Genomic DNA, 20,004 nt, shown 5'->3' with positions numbered 1-20,004 from the left:
GCGGCCGCTGAGGGGGTCTGCGCGGACACCCAGCTGCGCCTCTCAACAGCAGGGTAGCCCCCCTCAGCGGCCGTGGACCATCAAAAGTGGGGGAGCTGGGTGCCTGTCTGCTCCGGCACCAGGCCTTTCAGAAGCCTCCGCCGAGCTGGAGGCTTCTGAAAGGCCTGGTGCACCAGCGGACAGGCACCCAGCTCCACCGCGAAAAGCGAAAGCGTGTAGGGGACCCTACACGTGCATGATTCAGTCATGCACTGGGCCTCTAGTTATATTATAAATATAAATTAAGATTTGATGAGGATTAATGTTAATGTGGAAAAAAGTCTTCTAATGTTAAATAAATAAAGCAGGACCTATAATAATAAAAGGGTAGTATGCTAATTAGAACGGACATCATTCCAGACATCCTTCCGGACGAAACTGGGGCCGGAGGGAAGTCCGGGTCCTGGGTGCCTGTCGGCGGCCAGAGGGAAGTCCGGGTCCCAGGTGTCAGAGGAAAGCTGGTGCTGGCAGCCAGGGGAAGGAAGGCCTACTCTTGCACTAATTTCATGTATCAGGCCTCTAGTATACTGTAACTTCAGAAGGAAGAAACCCAGACACTAATGCATTGAATGAAATGACTGGAAAGAAGTGTACCGAAATGTTAACTGAGGCTTTGTGTAAGTCACTTACATATTTATTACCTGTATAAAAAAATTAGGCAAAAACTCTCAATGCTAATATTTAAAAAAATCTATTCTGTAAAGACTGGTACCTCAAAATCTGGTACCAGAAATAATCATCAGACTCTTTCTAGATACAGAATTTTAGTGAGAATGATTTGAAGTACAGTTCTGTTTTATTTGTGTCCTGCTGTAATAATTTTAACTGGATATTTTTAGGTTTTGCTCTGCTTTATGACATTAGAAATCTTCTTCGATATTTGTTTGTGTTTGCCTCTTTCCTTCACCTCCTAGTGATGTGTTATACTTACGATTCTCTTAGAAACTAAGGGAGAGTTAGAATAGAAAGTTAGAAAATGTAATATGATACTAACATTTCTGAAGTTTTTAGGTTCTTCCTACCTCCCAGTCCCTTTAGGCCAGTGTAAACACTCATTATTTCAGGTTAGTAAATAGGACACAAGGTCAGAGTTCACAAAGAATTTTCTTTAAAGTAGTAGTCTGGTTTGATGCCCTACCAAAAATGGGAGGCCCCACTAGAGCTTAATGTTGAAGAGAATGAATTTTTTGAGTCAGACAGATTTGGATTCTAATCTGGACTCCAACATATATTGTGTGATCTTGGACACGTGAATTATCTAACTTTACTGGTTAGTTTCCTAATGTGTCAGTTGAGTTCATAATAGTGCCTATTCTGTTAAGCTTTTATATCTATATCTATATATCTCTATCTCTATCTCTATCTCTATCTCTATCTCTATCTCTATTATTGATTGATTTTAGAGAGAGAGAGAGGAAGTGGAGGGATGCAGAGAGAGAGACAGGGAGAGAGAGATATTGATTTGTTCCACTTATTGATATATTCATTGGTTGTTTCTTGCATGTGCCCTGACCAGTGATTGAACCTGCAACCTTGGTGTATTGCGACAGTGCTTTAACCAACTGAGCAACCCAGCCAGGGACTGTTAGGTTTTTTAAGTGTATTAAATGAGGTAATGCATAGACCAGCAGTCGCCAACTGGTGGTTCGTGGACCACTGGTGGTCCATGAGGTTTGAAAGGTTGGCAACTATTGGCATAGACAATGTTGAGTCCAGTTGCTGGCATAAACATAGTAACCTTTTCCATGAATCTTAGTTATTTTAAACAAAATTCTGGCCATATTTGTGAAAATCTGCATACCATATGCCCCCCCTTAAAGAATCACAATTGACATTGGCAACCCAAGTTTCTTAGAAGTTCTGTATAATAAAATTTGTTGAATCTCTAGAGTTAGGTCTTTTCTAAATTTATTAGGTTGCTAATATATGTTTATATGTATTAAACATCAATTAAAATATTCTGGAACTAGTGTTTTGTGGAATATACTTTAAGAAATTTTAGGCGGTCAGCTGTTTTATTGCAAATAAATTAGGAAACTATAATAAGCATTAACTAAGTACCTCTTAGTACCTGGCTATATGTTAGGTGCTGGGGATACAAAATCATATGACACTGTGATCATTAAGAAGCTTACAGAAGGGGGGAAATGGTGGCCAAATAGGCAGACATATCCCAAGCCTTATCCCAGAGCAGAGAGAAGGAGCATCTAAATCAAATAACGTACACCTGGAATTGGCTAAATAGACACAGCTGGTGAGACAGTTTGCAGCCGGGAAGGGCAGAGGACACCTGGAGAACAGTAGGATCGGGGATCTGGGCTGGAGAGAATCACGAGACCACCAAGCAGAGAGGGTCAGAAGGAAGCTGCATGGCACCAAGTCCGTGTCCCTTGGGGACAGGCGTAACATTCAACTGTAGAAAGGAAGTCCCCAGGGCTGCTGGTGTCAGGGGATTCTAGATCTAAGTCCACAGCCACGAGAGGCTGGGCCCAGAGGGATGGCCTGAAGAACTGCCCAAGCCCCGCGGTGCCAGGGAGAGAGAAACTAGCATTTGCGCAGTTGTTTTGCCTGTTTGCTCTTTGCTTTAATTTGCTAAACTCAGCTCATAGGACCTTTCAAATACAAACACTCACTCGTGGCTGAGGTGCAGGTGGAGGTGCAGACTTGAGGATTCTGGAGAGAGGCTGTGGAGGTGAGCAGGTCAGGGAGAGGTGACCAGGAGTCTGGCACTGGGACATTCCTAACTTCTCTGGACCTAAGCTGCCATTTTTCTCCTGAAGAGCCAGCCCCTCCAAGCAGCCTCAAGGAAGCTAATACAGCCACACCCAGACTATACCCAGAGCAGTACAAAGGACATAAAAAATCTAAATAGCCCCGAAGAGCTCTCAGGAACTGATTTGAATAGAGCTGTTCAGGCCCAGAAAGCCATACAGTACCCTCCCTACCTATATCCCTGTCAGAAACAGAGATTAAAATTGACAATGGGCCGATTGGTTATGCCTGCTTGCAGTCAAGGCTGTGGAGATAGACAGACAGAAAAGCAGTGGATCTCTTGGAACTTCAACGTGCTGACTACTTAACAGGAAACTGAGAAGTGGTAGACAGAACAGAAGAGTGGGATATTAAACCAGCCCCCATGGAGCATTAAAACTCAGCTGAAATAAATGACACTTCACATTTTTATTTTTTTATTTTTTATTCAATTTTTTTTCTTTATTTTGTTTTTTTCTGCATTATTTTTTCTTCATTCTATTTTTATTTATTTATTTTATTTTACCTTATTTTTAAATTTCTTTTTCTTTTTAAAATTTTTTTCTTTCTTCTTATCCACTCATTCTCTTTCTACCTCCTCTATACTGAACCAATATAGCGAATATCATTTTTGCTCTCTTTTCTCTTTTCTAATTCTCTTTTTTCTGGTGGTCACTTATATTGGGGTTATCGGTGTTGTGAATACATTTGTGTGTTTTTTTCCCATTGTGTAGTGTCTTGTCAAGTTTGAAATGCTTGCACTAAGCAATCACTGGTTTGATTACTGGTCAGGGCACATGCCTGGATTGCAGGCTCAATCCCCAATAGGGTGTGTGCAGGAGGCGGCCGATAAATGTTTCTCATCATTGTTTCTATATTTCCCTTTCCCTTCCTCTCTAAAAATAAAATAAAAATAAAATCAATAAAAACATATTTTAAAAAGAAGCTTACAGTAAATAAATATATTTTGTAATAAAATGTATAATAATGCATATGATGCTCTATTGTAGAGGATTATATCTAAGAAGTAGAAATTATATAATGAGCAAAATATTGTATATGTTGAAGGTGATTGTGGGCTGCTTTTGATTAGGAAAAACTTATAGAAGGCAATATCTGAATAGGGTTTAAAGGATAAACAGAAACTCACCAAACAAAATGTGTAGGAACTGGGACTGAGCATCCTAGGCAGAGTGATTAGTATGTGTACAAAGCCAAAGCAGTACCATAATGTAGTTTAATATTTCTAGAGGCTGAAAGGTAGGAAGGGATCAGATTGATAGTGAATTAGACTTTCTCCTGCAGATGATGGGGAGTCATTGAGTTTAAGCAAGGGAGTAATATAGTCATATTTGGCCTTATGAGGTTCACTGAGGATTAATATAGTCATATTTGGCCTTACAAGGTCACTCAGGTCTTTCTAAAAGGGATTACAATTTTTATTTACTGGTTACATGAGATAATCCAGTGTTTACTGGCCTTGAAGTGGACTGGCAGGGTTTTAAAATTTTATTTGTACTGTTTTCTGAAGAGCAGTTGTGAAGTTTAACTGTGATATCAAAACCTGTTTATTTAAGGTTATACTTTATGTACATACTAGAGGCCTGGTGCCCGAAAATCGTACACGGGTAGGGTCCCTAGGCCTGGCCAGCGATCAGAGCTGATCTGGGCCTTCCTGCTGCTGGGTGCCAGCCGGGGCTTTCCTTCATTCCACATCACCCCCTGGTGGTCAGCGCATGTCATAGCAAGCGATCGAACTCCCGGTCTCTTGGTTAAACTCCCGAGGGGACAATTTGCATATTAGGCTTTTATATATATAGATTTGGCAACAGGCTGTAGTGATTATAACTTTAGAAAAGCTAAACAGATCCAGGTATGAATATTAATTTTTTCTTTTACAACTGTGTGGGTTAGGGAAAATACTTAACTTTTCTAAACCTCATTTTCAATCTGTAAAATATAGCTAATAATGCTTTCTTTTTAGGGTAATGTAGAATTAACTAAGATAGTGTTACTGGTTATCTTGTCTCCTAGAACATGCTAAGGGCTTTATAAACAGTAGTTTTTTAAAGCTATTTTTAGCTATATTAGTGCTGTCCCATAGAAATACAGTGCAAGGGCCCTAACTAGTTTGGCTCAGTGGATAGAGTATCGTCCTGCAGACCAAAAGGTCCCTGGTTCGATTCTGATTAAGGGTTGTGGGCTTGATCCCCAGTTGGGGGGCATGCAGGAGGCAGCTGATCAGTGATTCTCTCTCACATCATTGATGTTTCTATCTCTCTCCCCTTCTCCTTTCCTCTCTGAAATCAATAAAAATCTATTAAAAAATAATAAAAAATATAAAAATGTACTTAAAAAAAGAAATACAGTGCTAGGCATGCATTTTAAATGTTCTAATACCTACATGACAAAAAAGTAAAAGGGAACAAGTGCAATTAATTTTAACATTTTATTTAACCCACATATCTTAAAATGTCTCATTTCAGCATGTATCATTCACACAAAAAATGTACACAAAAGTCCATAGCATTATTCACAATAGCCGAAAAGTGAAAACCCAAATGTCTTATCAACTAATGAATGGATAAACAAAATATGATATATCCATATGACGGAATATTGTTCATTGATAAAAGGGAATACAATACTGTTGCATGCTATAACATAAATGAACCTCGAAAACATTAAGCTGAGTGAAAAAAGCTAGACACAAAAGGCCATATAGTCCATCAGATGAAATGTCTAAATAAACATATCCATAGAGACAGAAAGTAGATTAGTGATTGCCAGGGAGTGGGAAGTGAAGAGAGTGGGGAGTAAGGGCTGTTACGTATTGAGTTTCTTTATGGGGTGATAGAAATGTTTTGGAATTAGATAGTGGTGATGGTTGTCTAAAAAAGTGAATATAATAAAAATTATTGAATTTATAGACTAAAATAGTGAATTTTATGTTATGTGAATTACATTTCATTAAGAAAATACAAAGCCAATATAAAAGTTATTAAAGAGATATTTTACATTTTTTCTCTAAGTATTTGTTAATACTTTAGTGTGTAATTTACATTTACAGCACAACTTCATTTGGACTAGTCACATTTCAGGTGTGCATTATTCATAGGTGCTTGTGACTACCATATTTGATAGCACAGATATATACAGAATGTAATTATCTTCACTATAAGAATATAGGGAAGATATTACATTCTGGGAAGTGAAGGGAGTGGGAAGTGAAGGGAGTGGGGAGTAAGGGCTGTTACGTATTGAGTTTCTTTATGGGGTGATAGAAATATTCTGGAATTAGATGGGGGGGCGGAGTCCCTCAGCCTGGCCTGTACCCTCTTGCTATCCGGGACCCCTCAGGGGATGTCCGACTACAGGCAGGTGAGCAGTTAGGAGCCAGTGGTCCTGAATTGCTAGAGGGTGTCCGACTACCGGTTTAGACCTGATCCCTATTGATCCCTAAACCGGCAGTCGGACATCCCTCTAGCAATTCAGGACCACTGGCTCCTAACTGCTCACCTGCCTGCCTGCCTGATCGCCCCTAACCACTCTGCCTGCCTGCCTGATCGCCCCTAACTGCTCGCCTGCCTGCCTGATCGCCCCTAACCACTCGTCTGCCTGCCTCAATGCCCCTAACTGCCTCTGCCTGTCTGCCTGATCACCCCTAACTGCTCGCCTGCCTGCCTGATCACCCCTAACTGCCTCTGCCTTGGTCCCACCATGCAGCTTCATCCAGAAGGATGTCCGGAATGACGTCCAGAAGGTCATTCGGCTGTCTAATCTAATTAGCATATTATGCTTTTATTATTATAGATAATTACCTTTACCAGTGCTTTTTATTTTTTCATGTTGATGTGAATTACTATCTTGGGTCACTAGTTTTCACCTTGAAGAACTTATTAAGTATTTTTTTGTAAGGTGAATCTACTCTATACATTTCCTGTTGTTTGGGAATGCCTTTCTTTCAATTTCCCTTTTGAGATGTAATTTTGGCAGATATATGATTCCTGTTTGACTATTTTTTCCTTCAGCACTTTGAATATGTAATTCCACTGCCTTCTGATGGTCATTGTTTCTAATGAGAAGATAGCTGTTCATGTTGGAACATTTTTCTTTGGCTGCTTTCAAGATTTTCTCTTTGTCTTCCATCGTTTTTACTTTGATACATCTGGGTGTAGATCTCTTTATATTCATCCTACTTGGAATTAGTGTTGTTGTTTTTTGATATATAGAGTAATGTTTTTCATCAGATTTGGGAAAATTTCAGCCATTACTTCTTTAAATATTATTTCTGCTTCCCCTCACTCTCCTCCTCCCCTTCTAGTACTCCCAATACCCTATTTATTGGTATATTTTTTGGTGTCCCACATTTCTGTGAGCCTCTTCATTTTGTCTTTTTCTCTTTGTTCTTCAAACTACTTAATCTCTTTAACTCTATCTTCAAGTTTAGCTATTCTTCTGCCAACTCGGATCTATTGTTGAGTTCCTCTAGTGAATCTCTCATTTAGGTTATTGTACCTTTCAACTCAAATTTCCATTTGGTTATTTTTAAATAACTTATGTCTCTTTATTGGTATTTTCTGTGGGATGGGACATTGTCAGCATATATTTCTTTCTCCTTTAAGCCTGGTTTCCTTTAGTTCTTCAAACATATTTATAAAAGCAGCTTTGAAGTCTTTGTTAAGTCTGACACCTGGGTTTTTTAAATGCAGTTTCTGTTGCCTGCTTTTTTCCTTATGTAGAGTTCACACTTTCATACTTATTTTTGCAAACTGGCATTTTTGATAACATTTTGGTAACTCTGGATAGATTCTCCTCAATCCTGGGGCTTGCTGTTGTTATTCTTTTCTTGTTTATTTGTCTAGTGACTTAGCTGTAAGAGTTCAGTGAAGCCTGTTTATCCCAGAGTGTATAGCTTCTGATACTGCTCCTCCATGTAGCCATGGGCATGGGTACAGTCACTCTGAGGTGATAGTGGTTTTAGTGGGGTTCTCTTTGATGATCTTTTCCTCTGATCTCTCTTGTTAATCTAACTGCCTTGGTTGCTATTGCACCTGGCTTTTACTTTCCATGGATTACTGATTGCTTTATTTTTTGACAATGCCCTGGGTATTGGTGGAAGTGGGGTTCTTGGGGAAATGGGGTTAGTGGGGTTGTAGGAATAAGTATTTCTGGAGGCCCTCATGAGTGGATGAGATATAGGACAAAGCTTTATTTTCATGGAATTACATTCCTGGATTTCTAAAGTTCCCTTTCCCTTAGTTCAGTCATAGAAGAAGTATAGCTGGGGTTTCAGTAAAGCTAGAAGCAAAGCCAATGCCCAGAGTTTCGTTTCCATGTTGGAGCCAGGTCCAATACAGCATCGGGCAAGTTGCAGTCCTTTAGTCCATTGTGTGTGTGAGTCCACATGGCTGTGGGCCATATGGGAGAACGCTGGAGAGCGCTCCCGAAGTAACAGGAGTCCTAAGGGTTCTGAAAGCACAAGGGGATTAAATATTAAATATTGTTTAGTGGATTAAATATTTCAAATTATCTGGAGCTTACAGTGGCCACTCACATTCCAGCCAATGACCTTTGTTCCAAGGAGTGACTGACAAGCAAGTATTGCGGGAAGATTGCTTATAATGTCTGGCCTTCCCTTTGCTCCTTTCCTGTTATTAATAATTAGGTTAATTAAAACGGTATTAGTCTGATCCATTTAAATTTGGTTCCCTTTGCAAGAGTAATCTTTGAATCCAGTCTTTAGGTTTGTTCTAACCTCAGGAGAGCTTTTCTTAGCTTTCACCCTGGTTCTGTCTTAGATGGTCTAGGATTTAGGTTGTTGCTCTCACATAGCTACCAGCTTTCTCTTACTTGCTTACCACCAAAATCTCCGTTGTTTTCAACAGGGCTTTTAGCCTTGATTGTTTCTACACTCTGTTCCAATGACTTATGTCTCTTTATTTGATATTAATTGAAGTTAATTCCCTTGGAGAGAGCTTCAGATCTCTCTGTTCTTAAGGCCTATCTCTCCCCTGGACAACACTTTTGTGCCGCTACTCAGGAGATGAGAGTGGGAATAGTGTCCACTTTTTTGAGTGACACCTCTGCTTTAAGAGTGTGGTGCTAAGAAGGGGCTACAATCCCTTGTCTTCTCAGATTGCCTTTACTGGTTGGAACTGCTGTCATATCAGCTAACTGGAGTAAGGGAAGTCAGGGCCCCAGTGATCTTGATCTGCTCTTCCTGGATCTTTGTCCAGGGAGGAAGGGAGCCCCAGACCGCTCAGTTTGTCTCGCATGGGGTATGAAAAGTGCTGGTGTCTTGCGCTTCCCAGAGAGATGGTCCTAGGCTGGGAGCTCAGGAGAGAGGGAGCCTTGTGTCTTGGCTGCACCTGCCCACGTTAGAGCTTTGTAATGCTGGGATAGAGAGGAGGAAGAAGTGAGTTTTTCTTTAAATTCCACAGACTATCATTGTTCTTACCAAGAATTAGTAAATTTTCTTGAAGAAATGTTTCTATTTTTGCTTTGTATAACCTTAGGAAAATTTCCAGAGACTTTAAATGTTTTTGAATAAATAATTTTTACCAGTTATAGTTATGACACTAGAAACAGTTCTATGAAGATCCTTATTTTGCCATTCTGGAAGTCATTGTCCTAAAAAAGTAGGTTTTATTGTACTTTTCAATTGTGTTATTTTAGTGAGACTATTCGTTAAATAGGTTTTTATGACCTGATCTGGGATTCTATCAAGATCAAGATTCAATTAAAAATGTACAGATGAGTTACAGATGCACATTTGAAGTCCAATCCTTTTGTAATTAGATATTACCATGATGTGTGTGAAATGCCATAGATGGAAAAATATACTTTAACTTTGTTTTATAATACTATGATATTTTTGTTTTTAAAACATATACTTCTTAAATAAGATTAATAAAGCCTGATAAAATCTATTTTTAAATTATGAAAAATATTACAAAGTAACTTTATAAAAAGCCATAATGTTAATATAATTATTTTTTCCCTTCAGGACATGTGAACTTATATATTTGACGCAACCAAGCAGTTTGTAAGTAGTTCAGTGCATGTTATTTTTCACTTTTTTTTTTTTTTTTTAAGAAAGATCTTTCTGGAGTGATTCCAAATATGTTGATAATGTCAGGGGTAGTTTGATTGATTATAGCATGCTTCTTCATAAAGTAAGGTTATAGTTCTAAGCCCAACAGATTATTTATCTTCTCATAAAGAAAAATCATACGAAATACTTGCCTTTTACTATACGGGGGAACTAATGAAGTGGAAGTTGTTTCAGTGCAATGTATCATCAACTCTGGGAAAACTGCACGTTCATTGACTCAATCTTTATTGAGGTTCTATTACAGGCATATTCTTTTTTAAAATCCTCACCCTAGGATATATTTTTATTGATTTTAGAGGGGAAAGAAGAGAGAGAGAGAGAGAGAGAAGCATCAATGTTAGAGAGAAACATCGATTGGCTGCCTCCCATACATGCCCTGACTAGGGGGTCGAACCCACAATCTAGATATGTACCATGACTTAGAATTGAACCTGTACCTTTTGGTGTACTGGATCATGCTTCAACCAACTGAGCTACCTGGCCAGGGCCAGGCACATAATTTTTGTGTAAAAAATAAGTATGAACACCTATATTAAAATTTCCAAATTATTTTTTAACCTATAACACATGTTGAAACAGTATACCCATGTAAGATCTCTATAGAGTTTTTCTTTGGAAAAAGAATGAGTAGTATATGAGATTTTCTGCCCCATTCAAGTAGTAGTATTGAAGATGATAAATACAAAGGAAAGTTGTATATTTATTAACTCTATTCATTATTAACTTCACTTGTTAATTCCAACAAGTGAATGAATCAGTGAACTAGAATAACCCAAACCTCTATTTTTCTGCTTACTATGTTGATTTTCATTAGATAACAAAGCAGAAAACTATTAAGTAACTGGAAACTAAGTACAGTATAGTATACTATTTCCTGTGCATAATTAAATTTTGTAAATAAAATGTTTACTACTATTTTAGGGCACATTATTACCTTGGTATAAACACTAACTGAGACAAAGTAGTTAGTTCAAGTGCAAATTGTGCATTTAAAATAGACTGTATTCTATTATGTAATCAAGTCTGCATTTTAAAAAGTGTGTGTGGGAGGGAATCAGGTATAGATAGAAGCTATAGTAAAAATTTTTTTCTCCTTTCTGATTGCTTACTAGGATATCTACTGAAATAAATTCTGTGTTGGTGCTGAAAGTTTCTTGGATCACATTTTTACTAGCTAAAGGTAAAGTCATTATGTTTGTTACATGATAATGTTTCAGATGTAATAATTGATTAAACTTTTGGACTAAGCTCAAAGTTTTATTCAATTTAATGTTGCCTCCCTCCTCTCCCTATTAACTACAATTCTTTCTGTGGCTTGTTAACTATTAGCAAGTCCTTGTAATTCTAATATTGAATCAACATTGGAAATATCTCATTTCATTTCTAATATCCACTCCTCTTTTCTTTCTAATTTTTAAAGAATAATCTTACTGATTTTATAAAAATGATGTGTACTTAAAAGAATTCAAATAATACAACAAAATGCAAAGAAAAACAGAAAAGTTGCCCAAAACCCATCCAAAAATAATCATCATTAAAATTATGGGGTTTCCCAAAGCAATGTAATACCCATCAAAATCCCAATGACATTTTTTAAACAAATAGAACAAAATATCAGATTTGTATGGAATGACAGAAGACCCCGAATAACCAAAGCAATCCTGAGAAAAAAATAACAAACCTGGAGGTATCACACTATCAAATACTACAGAGCAACACTGATCAAAGCAGCATGGTATGGGCCAAAAAAACTTATACTCAGACCAATGGAACAGAATTGAGAACCCAGAAATAAAACCACATGTATATGGGCAAATAATTTTTGACCAAGGAGCCAAAAGCATACTATAGAGGAAAGAAAGCCTCTTTAATAAATAGTGCTGGGAAAACTGGAGAGCCATATGCAAAAGAATGAAACTAGACTCCAGTGTGTCACCAAGTACAAAAACTAAAATGGATCAAAGACCTAAATATAAGATATGAAACAATAAATTACATAGAAGAAAACATAGGTACTAAACTTAATACCTTGGTTTTAAAGAACATTCTATGGATTTGACCCTGAAGGCAAGGGAATTAAAGGCAAAAATAAATGAATGGGACTATATCAAACTAGAAAGCTTCTGCACAGCAAAAGTAACCACCAACAAAACAAAATGCAACCAACCAACTGGGAGAAGATATTTTCAAACAACATCTCTAACAAGGGACAAAGACATGGTGGCCAAGAAATGGAAAAAACTCAACTGTCCTTCAAAAGATAGTTGGATAAAGAAGATGTAAATATATACAATGGAATACTACTCAGCCATAGAAAAGATAAAATACTGCCATTTGTGACCACTTGGATGAACCTTGAGAATGTTACGCTAAATGAAATAAGTCAGCTAAAGCTAAGAACCATATGATTTCATTCATACGTGGAATATAAAACTGAAAGCCATGGACATAGATAGCAGTATGGTGACTGCCAGAGGGAAGTGGGTAGAGGGATAGTAAAGGTTAAAGTGGACCAAATATATGGTGAAGATGATATGACTTTGAGTGGTGGACACATACTGCAATGTACAGAACATATATCATGGAAATGCACACTCAAAATCTATATGATCTTTTTTTGAAATTCTTACTGAGGATATGTTTATTGATTTTTTTAAAAAGTATTTTTTATTATTGATAGTATTACACATATCTCCCATTTCTCCTCTTTACCCCCCTGTTTATTGATTTTAGAGAGAGAGATGTGAGAGAGAAACATTTATCGGTTGCCTCCCGTACATGCTGTGAACCTTCTGGTTCATAGGTCGATGCTCAACCACGGAGTCATGCCTGCCAGGCAGTGTTTTTCTTTTTTTTAAATTTATCTTTATTGTTTAAAGTATTACATTGATGTCCCCTCTTCCCCACTCCTGTCCCTTCCCCAGGCCTTCACCCCACTATTGTCTGTGTCCATGGGTTATGCATATATGCATATACTAGTAAGCTCTTCAGTTGATTTCTTCCCTTCTCCACCCCTGCTCCCTCTGAGGATCCTTAGCTGGTGTTTTTCTTATGTATTGACTATTTTTATCTCAAGCCTTCTGTTTTGAGCTAAACTATGTTTGTAATGGTGTTATTTGGTTCTCAGGTTTTTCTTAGGTTGTCTAGCTCCTTGTTTTTATAAAATGTGTTTTTTAAGTTAGTTCAAGGACTCAGGACATTTTCTTCTGATAGATTATCTTTCAGATTGGGTTTTCTATCTGATTTCCCCCCCTTCTCTGTTGTGATTATATTTCTTCTTTTCTGTGATATGTTTGCATAATCTCTGTGCTTTTCCCCCCATGTAACTAGAACTTCATGTGGGCAACCCTGACCGTATGTTCTGTTTTCTTTGATGTGGTGTGAATAAATTTCCCTTTACTCACTTTGCATTTTATCTATGATTTGTTTTCCTCCAAAAGGCTATGAGAGCAGGCTTTTTTTTTTTTTTTTTTTTCTTTTTTAGACTTTTAGTCGGAGGGGGAGAAAGTGGAGAGTTCATCTGGAATGCTATGTGTCTTTTTTAAAAATATTTTTGTATTGATTTCAGAGAGAGGAAGGGAAAGGGAGAGAGAGATTGAAACATCAATGATGAGAGAGAATCTTTAGTTGTAGAACTTCCACTCAGCCAGCTTTCCCACGATTCTGGATGATAGTTGTTTGGTCTTTTATTTGTAATTTTGATGTGGTTGTGAGAGGCAGCAAGTACAGGTGTTTACCTATGCCACCATCTTGGTTCCTCTTCAAACTTCTCTTTTAAAAACAATGTACAACAAAGAGCCATAATCAAATGTTATAGCTACATTTGATCATGATTTGTGTATTTTATATTGCTGTACAATTTTTTTCTCAGGTATTTATTATATGCATTTATTTCTTCACAGTTCTGTATTTGTATAGTTATTGTATTAACTTTCAGGGTTTTGTGCTAAATAATTTATAGATGACTTTACAATTATACACTAATTTTGTTTTTCTTAATGGCTTTTGTTATTATATTTTGGGTGGGGTTTAAAAGTGAAAATATATGAGGATTCATAAATAAGTAGTATTAAAGATTAGCATATATCATACTTCAAAATTATTTTCAGAATACATTCTTTAGCTCTTACCAAAACTGGAAGTAAGTTTAAAAAAGCAAAAAACCAAAGTAATTTAGACATAAGGACTGAATAATACTAATAATAATATCTAAACTTAAAATTCTCATTATAAACTTTTACTTTATAATTTCATAACTTTATATTTTTATATATGTCAAATCTGACTGAGTTTTTATAAAAAAATAATCTTTAACATGCCTCTAGTGACTATTGAATAAATGAGTATGTGGATACATCCATACTGACAATTTTCCCTGACTTAAGCATCTTAATCTTGCCCTAGCCAGTGTGGCTCAGTTGGTTAGAGTGTAGTCTTGTGCACTAGAGGGTTGTGAGTTTGATTCCTGGTCAGGGCACATACCTAGGTTGTGGGTTTGATTCCTCTTCTGGGCTGGAGGCAACTGATCAGTGTATCTCTCTCAGATCAATGTTTCTCTCTCTCCCCCTGAAATCAATAATAAAATAAAAAAATATCAATCTCTAACTTTACTTTAAAATGTGAATCTTTTTTATATTCAGGGGAAATATTACAAATGGAAGATGACCTGGTGATCTCATTTCAATTAATGCTATGTGTCCTTGACTATTTTATCAAACTCTCACCTCCTGCATTGCTCAAAGAACCGTATAGTAAGTATTTTAAATATTTTGTGCTCCTCCTACTTCATCATTCAGTAGTTGTTTATTAGTGTCTGATACATCCAAAAAGTGGTTTTAGACCCTAGGCTAAGATAATAAATAAATCAGACATGGACTGTGTCCTCAAATAGTGTAAGATATAGCAGGAGGGATAAGATAAGTAAGCAAGTAATTAGAGTATATGGTAGAAAGTGGTCTGGGCCAAAATACAACAAATACTATGGAAGTTCAGCAGATGAGAAAGTTTTCCCAGCTGGGGAAGAGCAAGGAGGGCCATATAAAGGAGGTGGCATTTGAACTGAATGAAAAAAGTAGTTAGGATTTGAGTGTTGTGGTAAGTTGCGGGGAGGGCATTCCCAATAAAGAGCAAATCAAGGGGCAAGACATAGATATGATTGAAACTGCATGGGAAAGAGTTGTCCATTCTACAGGAACAGATTAAATTTTTATGATTGAGTGCTGTAATGATTATGCGACTAATTTTTTTTTGTTATATGAAGTGTATTGATCTGTTTCAGTGGGTGATGAGATGGGAAATGTATTTAATTAAAAGTAACTGTTGCTAATTAATTAGATATCATTAAGCAAAGATGAGTATATTGTCATAGAATGGAATTGCTTCCTCTGGTGGCATCATGAGTAGGATTTCAAAGTTATTATATTACAGAAACATATAAAATTAACTTAGGATGACCTGATTCCTTGGCTCCTAAAATGATGAAAATATTAATAATACTAAAATAATGTAGGACAGATCAAAATATAGAAGTCTCAAAGTGTCTTTGAGTGGCTGAAAAGCGGAAGCCTTATTAATCCGTGTGAACAGTACTTCATGGGAAAATGAAGTCTGAAGCAGAATTTTGAAAATTTGTTGAACATGGTTTGACAAAGAAGGCAGTCATTTAGCAGAAACCATATGTAAAACAGAGAGAGAGAGAAAATAAAAAATAAATATATTTTACATTTTTCTTTACAAAAATTTCTTTGTATGCCTTTTCCTCAATATTTTCAATGTTATAATGTTAGTAACTTCGTGTGGGATGTTACCTCAGGTTGACAGGCTTTGGTTTGTTTTTTATCATTTCAATGCACATTTAATTCTCTAAGTGATATATTAAAGAGAAGCCAGGATGAGTTATTGAATTAACTGAGTATAATACACTTTTAATTATCTTTTTATTATGGAGAATATCAAATGAATACAAAAGTAAACCGTAATACAATAAGCCTCCATTTATTTATTACCTACCTTCACTGTCCAGCTCTACCAGCTATATTATTTTGAAGTACATTTCTACATACAATTCATCCTTATAAATTTTAGTATCTCTAGAAGATAAAGACTTTTTAAAAAGCATAATGACAGTACCATTATATCACACCTAAAAAATGAATTAATAGTGATCTCTTACTACTATCAAATATTTAGTAAGTGTTCACATTTTCATTTGTCTTATAAAAGTAATTTAAAAAGTTTTACAGGTTGACTAAATAAGAATCTATATGAGATTATACTTTGCAGTTGGTTTATATGCTTTTAAGACTTTAAAAAAAGTTCCTCCTTTATCTATCTTTCTCTCTTTTTCCCCCCCTTGCAATTTGTGTATTAAATCCTGTTGAGTTTCCCCATGTTTAATTTTTTACGATTGCATCCTGTGGTTTGGTGTAACATGTTCCTCTCACCTCTTGATTTCTTGTAAATTGTTGGTTGGGCCTAGAGGCAGTTAATACTTTTTATACATAGTCATCTGTAATCTCTGTAATAGCTGAATCCACATTCAGTTTAAACTGGAAATGCTCAAAATAATTCAGGGAATTAAAAAAAATCTACATACAAAGATTTTAAGAAATCACAATTTAGTGTCACATACTTATCTTTTGAAAGCATCATAATTTACTATGGTATTTGCTAAAATTTTTTAAATTTTATTTATTTTTATACTCTATCTCAAAATTGAATCCATAAATACTTATTATTTTTAAGATACTTTAAAAGACAGAACACGTTTTTTCCCTTTGCAGATTGAGTAGGATAATTTAGAATTACTTTATAAGTTGGCTATTTCCTCTTGCCTTCCTAATATTTAGCTTTAAGTATTTTAGTTTATTTTGGAACTAGTTGGGGGCAGAAGAGAATAGGAGCATGGCAAAAACTATTTTTAGTACATAATTTATAATAGATATGCAATAAATAGATAAAACTGTTAGCCTTTAAAGGAAGCCTAATAATTAAAAGTAGCATAATGTTACCAGATTATTTTTGACCTTCCTAGTTATATTTAAAAGATTTCATTATTTTATACAGTGGAATTTGCAATTGTTCTGATCTAATTTACCATTTTTACAGAAACAGCTGTAATACCTATTAATGGTTCACCTCGAACACCAAGGCGAGGTCAGAACAGGAGTGCACGGATAGCAAAACAACTAGAAAATGATACAAGAATTATTGAAGTTCTCTGTAAAGAACATGAATGTAATATAGATGAGGTAATTTGACTTCGGATTTCTTTAAAATAGTTAAAGTAGATTTAGATATAACTTCTTTCTAACAGTATATACTTCTTTTGTAATGAGCTTGCTTTTTGTAATTAGTGCTAACCCTTTTGCAATAGCAAAATGTTTAGCAAAAATTTAATTTTCATGTTCAGCTACTTTGATTTTAAAGAGTAGCTCCCTCACTCTGGAATCACAGAAATGTGAATCATTAAGGCAGTAGTTTTCAAATGCATTTATTCTTTGATTCCTCTGTGATTATGATACCCCTAATGTTTTATAATACTCTGCTAAGAAAGCCCTAGTGTTTTTGGTTTAGTGATAAGTGATACCAGCATTAAATTTCTGTTCAGACTTCTATAATTACTATCTTTCTAAATATTACATCAGATGATAATGGTTGGTAGAGAGTACACATAAATATGCAGGAATTGCTTATCTTGTTCATAGAATCTGGACTGTTGGAATTGGAAGGACTCATAAATAATATACTCTGCCTCCTTTTTGTAATGAGTAAAGAAGCTTCTAGAGACTGAGCTAATTACTAACAGTCTAGACTCTGGGACATCTTGCTACCAGTGCTCCTTTCATTGTACCATGCTGTTTCTCTCACACATTATTATGTTGCCCACAATTCACTACCATCAGATAGCTGTATGAAATGCTGCATCTTTGAAATTTCTCTGTGAACTCTAGGAAGAAATGGGGTTTTAAAAGTGTTGGAATGATTTATCAAGATATCTGGGTTTTTAGCACTGTGGCTTTTGTTAATTTCAATAAATAATAGATATAGACATATAGATACAGATGTATCAACTTTATGTATATAGATATGTGTGTGTATGTATGTATATATATATACTAGTATATATACTTTTCTAGAATCACAAATTATCTTTGCTAATAAACTAACAAATGTAGTTGACATATATATATATTTTTTTACTCCAGTCTACTACTCAGTCCATTTTCTAATTCCTAGTTGTTAATTCTCTGAGTTTCAGAACTACTTGTAAAATTTCATTTTTAAAATCAGGAGTAAATCATTTTTTTACTTTTTTATTCTTTGTTATAATTTAGAATCATTATAGTAATGCTTTTTAGAGTATAGGTAATTAAAATCTTTGGTGATAATTGACATTAATTAATTGACACTTGGTTATTTACACAGCATTTATTGGTTAGTTATAATTATGGTTATATAATTATTAGTTAGTGAACTACCCACCTTTTAAATATTCTAGTTAAGTGGGAATTAATTAGAAAACAAAGCTAGTTAGTTTAACAGAAGCTTAATTCTTACAACTTATTTGTGAAGTAGAAGACAGGAACTGATATTAAATCATTTCCAGCTTAGTAAATGTAGACTTCAAAGTTGTAAAAGGAAGTTAAATGAAGGAAAGTAAGTTGCTTAAAATTCCACAACACATTGCAAGTGTAGAATAGCCAGGAATATAACTTCAGGTTTTTCTGAGTACTGTCTTTATTTTCCATATTAAAAGCAGGATGCTTTTGCATGAATTTGCATAATTCCACAAAACATTTTATCTTGGTTTTGAATTCAGTTATTGGGTATTATTTTTATATGTGAAATTATTTTGTTACAAAAGCAGGTTATTTTCCCAAATTTATGCTAAAATAATTGACTTAATATTCTCTAAGCTAGGTATTAGATGACATGTGTGAAGTGGACTAAACTATACTTTGGGGACAAATCAGAGGCAGTGCAGAAGTGAAACGAGTCTTGGCTTTGCTGTTAGGCAGATTAGGTTTAAATTCCAGCTCTGCCGCTTCCTAGCTGTGTACCTTGGTCAAGTTGATTAATTTTTTTGAGCCTCCCATCTTTTTATCATTTGTTTAATGTGGAATACTGAAATTGGTTTCAATGGCTTTTCTTCTTATAAGTCCCATTTATCATTAAAAACTCCAACTCCACCTCCATTTTAGGACCTGAAACTTGCCTCACATAATTTTAAAGGTAAATAATTAAATTAATTATAAATAAATGTCACACTAGGTTGAATGTAAGTTATTGATCAAAATGTCAGTTAACACTTTCATTCTAGTGATAGTGATGGAGATTAATTTTTAAAAATTTTAATGGTCATGCACCTTTATCTTTTTCAGGTGAAAAATGTTTATTTCAAAAATTTTATACCTTTTATGAATTCTCTTGGAATTGTAGCTTCAAATGGACTTCCAGAGGTAATTTGAAAGAAAACTTAATAAAATGTTAATGTGTTTTGGAACTTTTGGGAGGGGGGAATAATTCTCTAAATTTCTTAAGATCACTTTACTGTATATTAAATACTTCTTGCCCAGGAAAAGGAATCTAAGAATTGTGATGAACCAACTTTACCTAGAAACAAGAAAACCTTTTCAACGTGTACTCAAACATATAAATAAGCAGTATTTTGTAACTTGAACTAGAAATTGATTTGTACTAAAATGTTTCAAAAATTTAAGTGTAGACTTTTGAATTTCTAAATTTCACTAATATTTAAATATAGTGCTCGCCTGGGCAGCACATATACTAAATATAACTAAATATATACAATCACATTTGACTCTAATTTGCTTTACTTCACATCTTCGTGCATAGGATCCATAATTAATGCCATTAACTTTATTGCCATTATTGTATTGCAGAGCATTTCTTTTGAGTATTTTTTAAAAACTACGTAATTGAAAATAAATTTGGTTGAAATGACTGTGATTATATTGCAGAAATATTTTACCTTAATGGTGTACCATCCATCCGTTTTGTGTTTTTTTTTTCACATTTTGCCTCAAATGTTTTGCTCTTCAATGAGAACAGAACAACTGAGAGCTTACGTGGTA

The 20,004-nt window shown here is 35.4% G+C and overlaps 1 protein-coding gene across 6 annotated transcripts in view; it reads left to right on the top strand.

Annotated features, from left to right (window-relative positions):
* The window catches only part of RB1 (RB transcriptional corepressor 1), a 197,836-nt gene that overhangs the window by 54,170 nt on the left and 123,662 nt on the right, over nucleotides 1-20,004 (top strand). For 5 of the 6 annotated variants that reach the window (XM_054719807.1, XM_054719804.1, XM_008145568.3 and 2 more), the window contains 5 exons: nucleotides 9,800-9,838; nucleotides 11,020-11,087; nucleotides 14,548-14,658; nucleotides 17,015-17,157; nucleotides 19,291-19,368. In XM_054719807.1, coding sequence (XP_054575782.1) covers nucleotides 9,800-9,838; nucleotides 11,020-11,087; nucleotides 14,548-14,658; nucleotides 17,015-17,157; nucleotides 19,291-19,368 — 439 coding nt within the window. The remainder of the gene's footprint in view (nucleotides 1-9,799; nucleotides 9,839-11,019; nucleotides 11,088-14,547; nucleotides 14,659-17,014; nucleotides 17,158-19,290; nucleotides 19,369-20,004) is intronic. The other variant, XM_054719805.1, reaches the window with a different exon arrangement.

The sequence above is a fragment of the Eptesicus fuscus genome, chromosome 8, assembly GCF_027574615.1.
Source record: "Eptesicus fuscus isolate TK198812 chromosome 8, DD_ASM_mEF_20220401, whole genome shotgun sequence".
Taxonomy (NCBI): Eukaryota; Metazoa; Chordata; class Mammalia; order Chiroptera; family Vespertilionidae; genus Eptesicus; species Eptesicus fuscus.
This window is presented reverse-complemented; position numbering and strand designations above follow the sequence as displayed.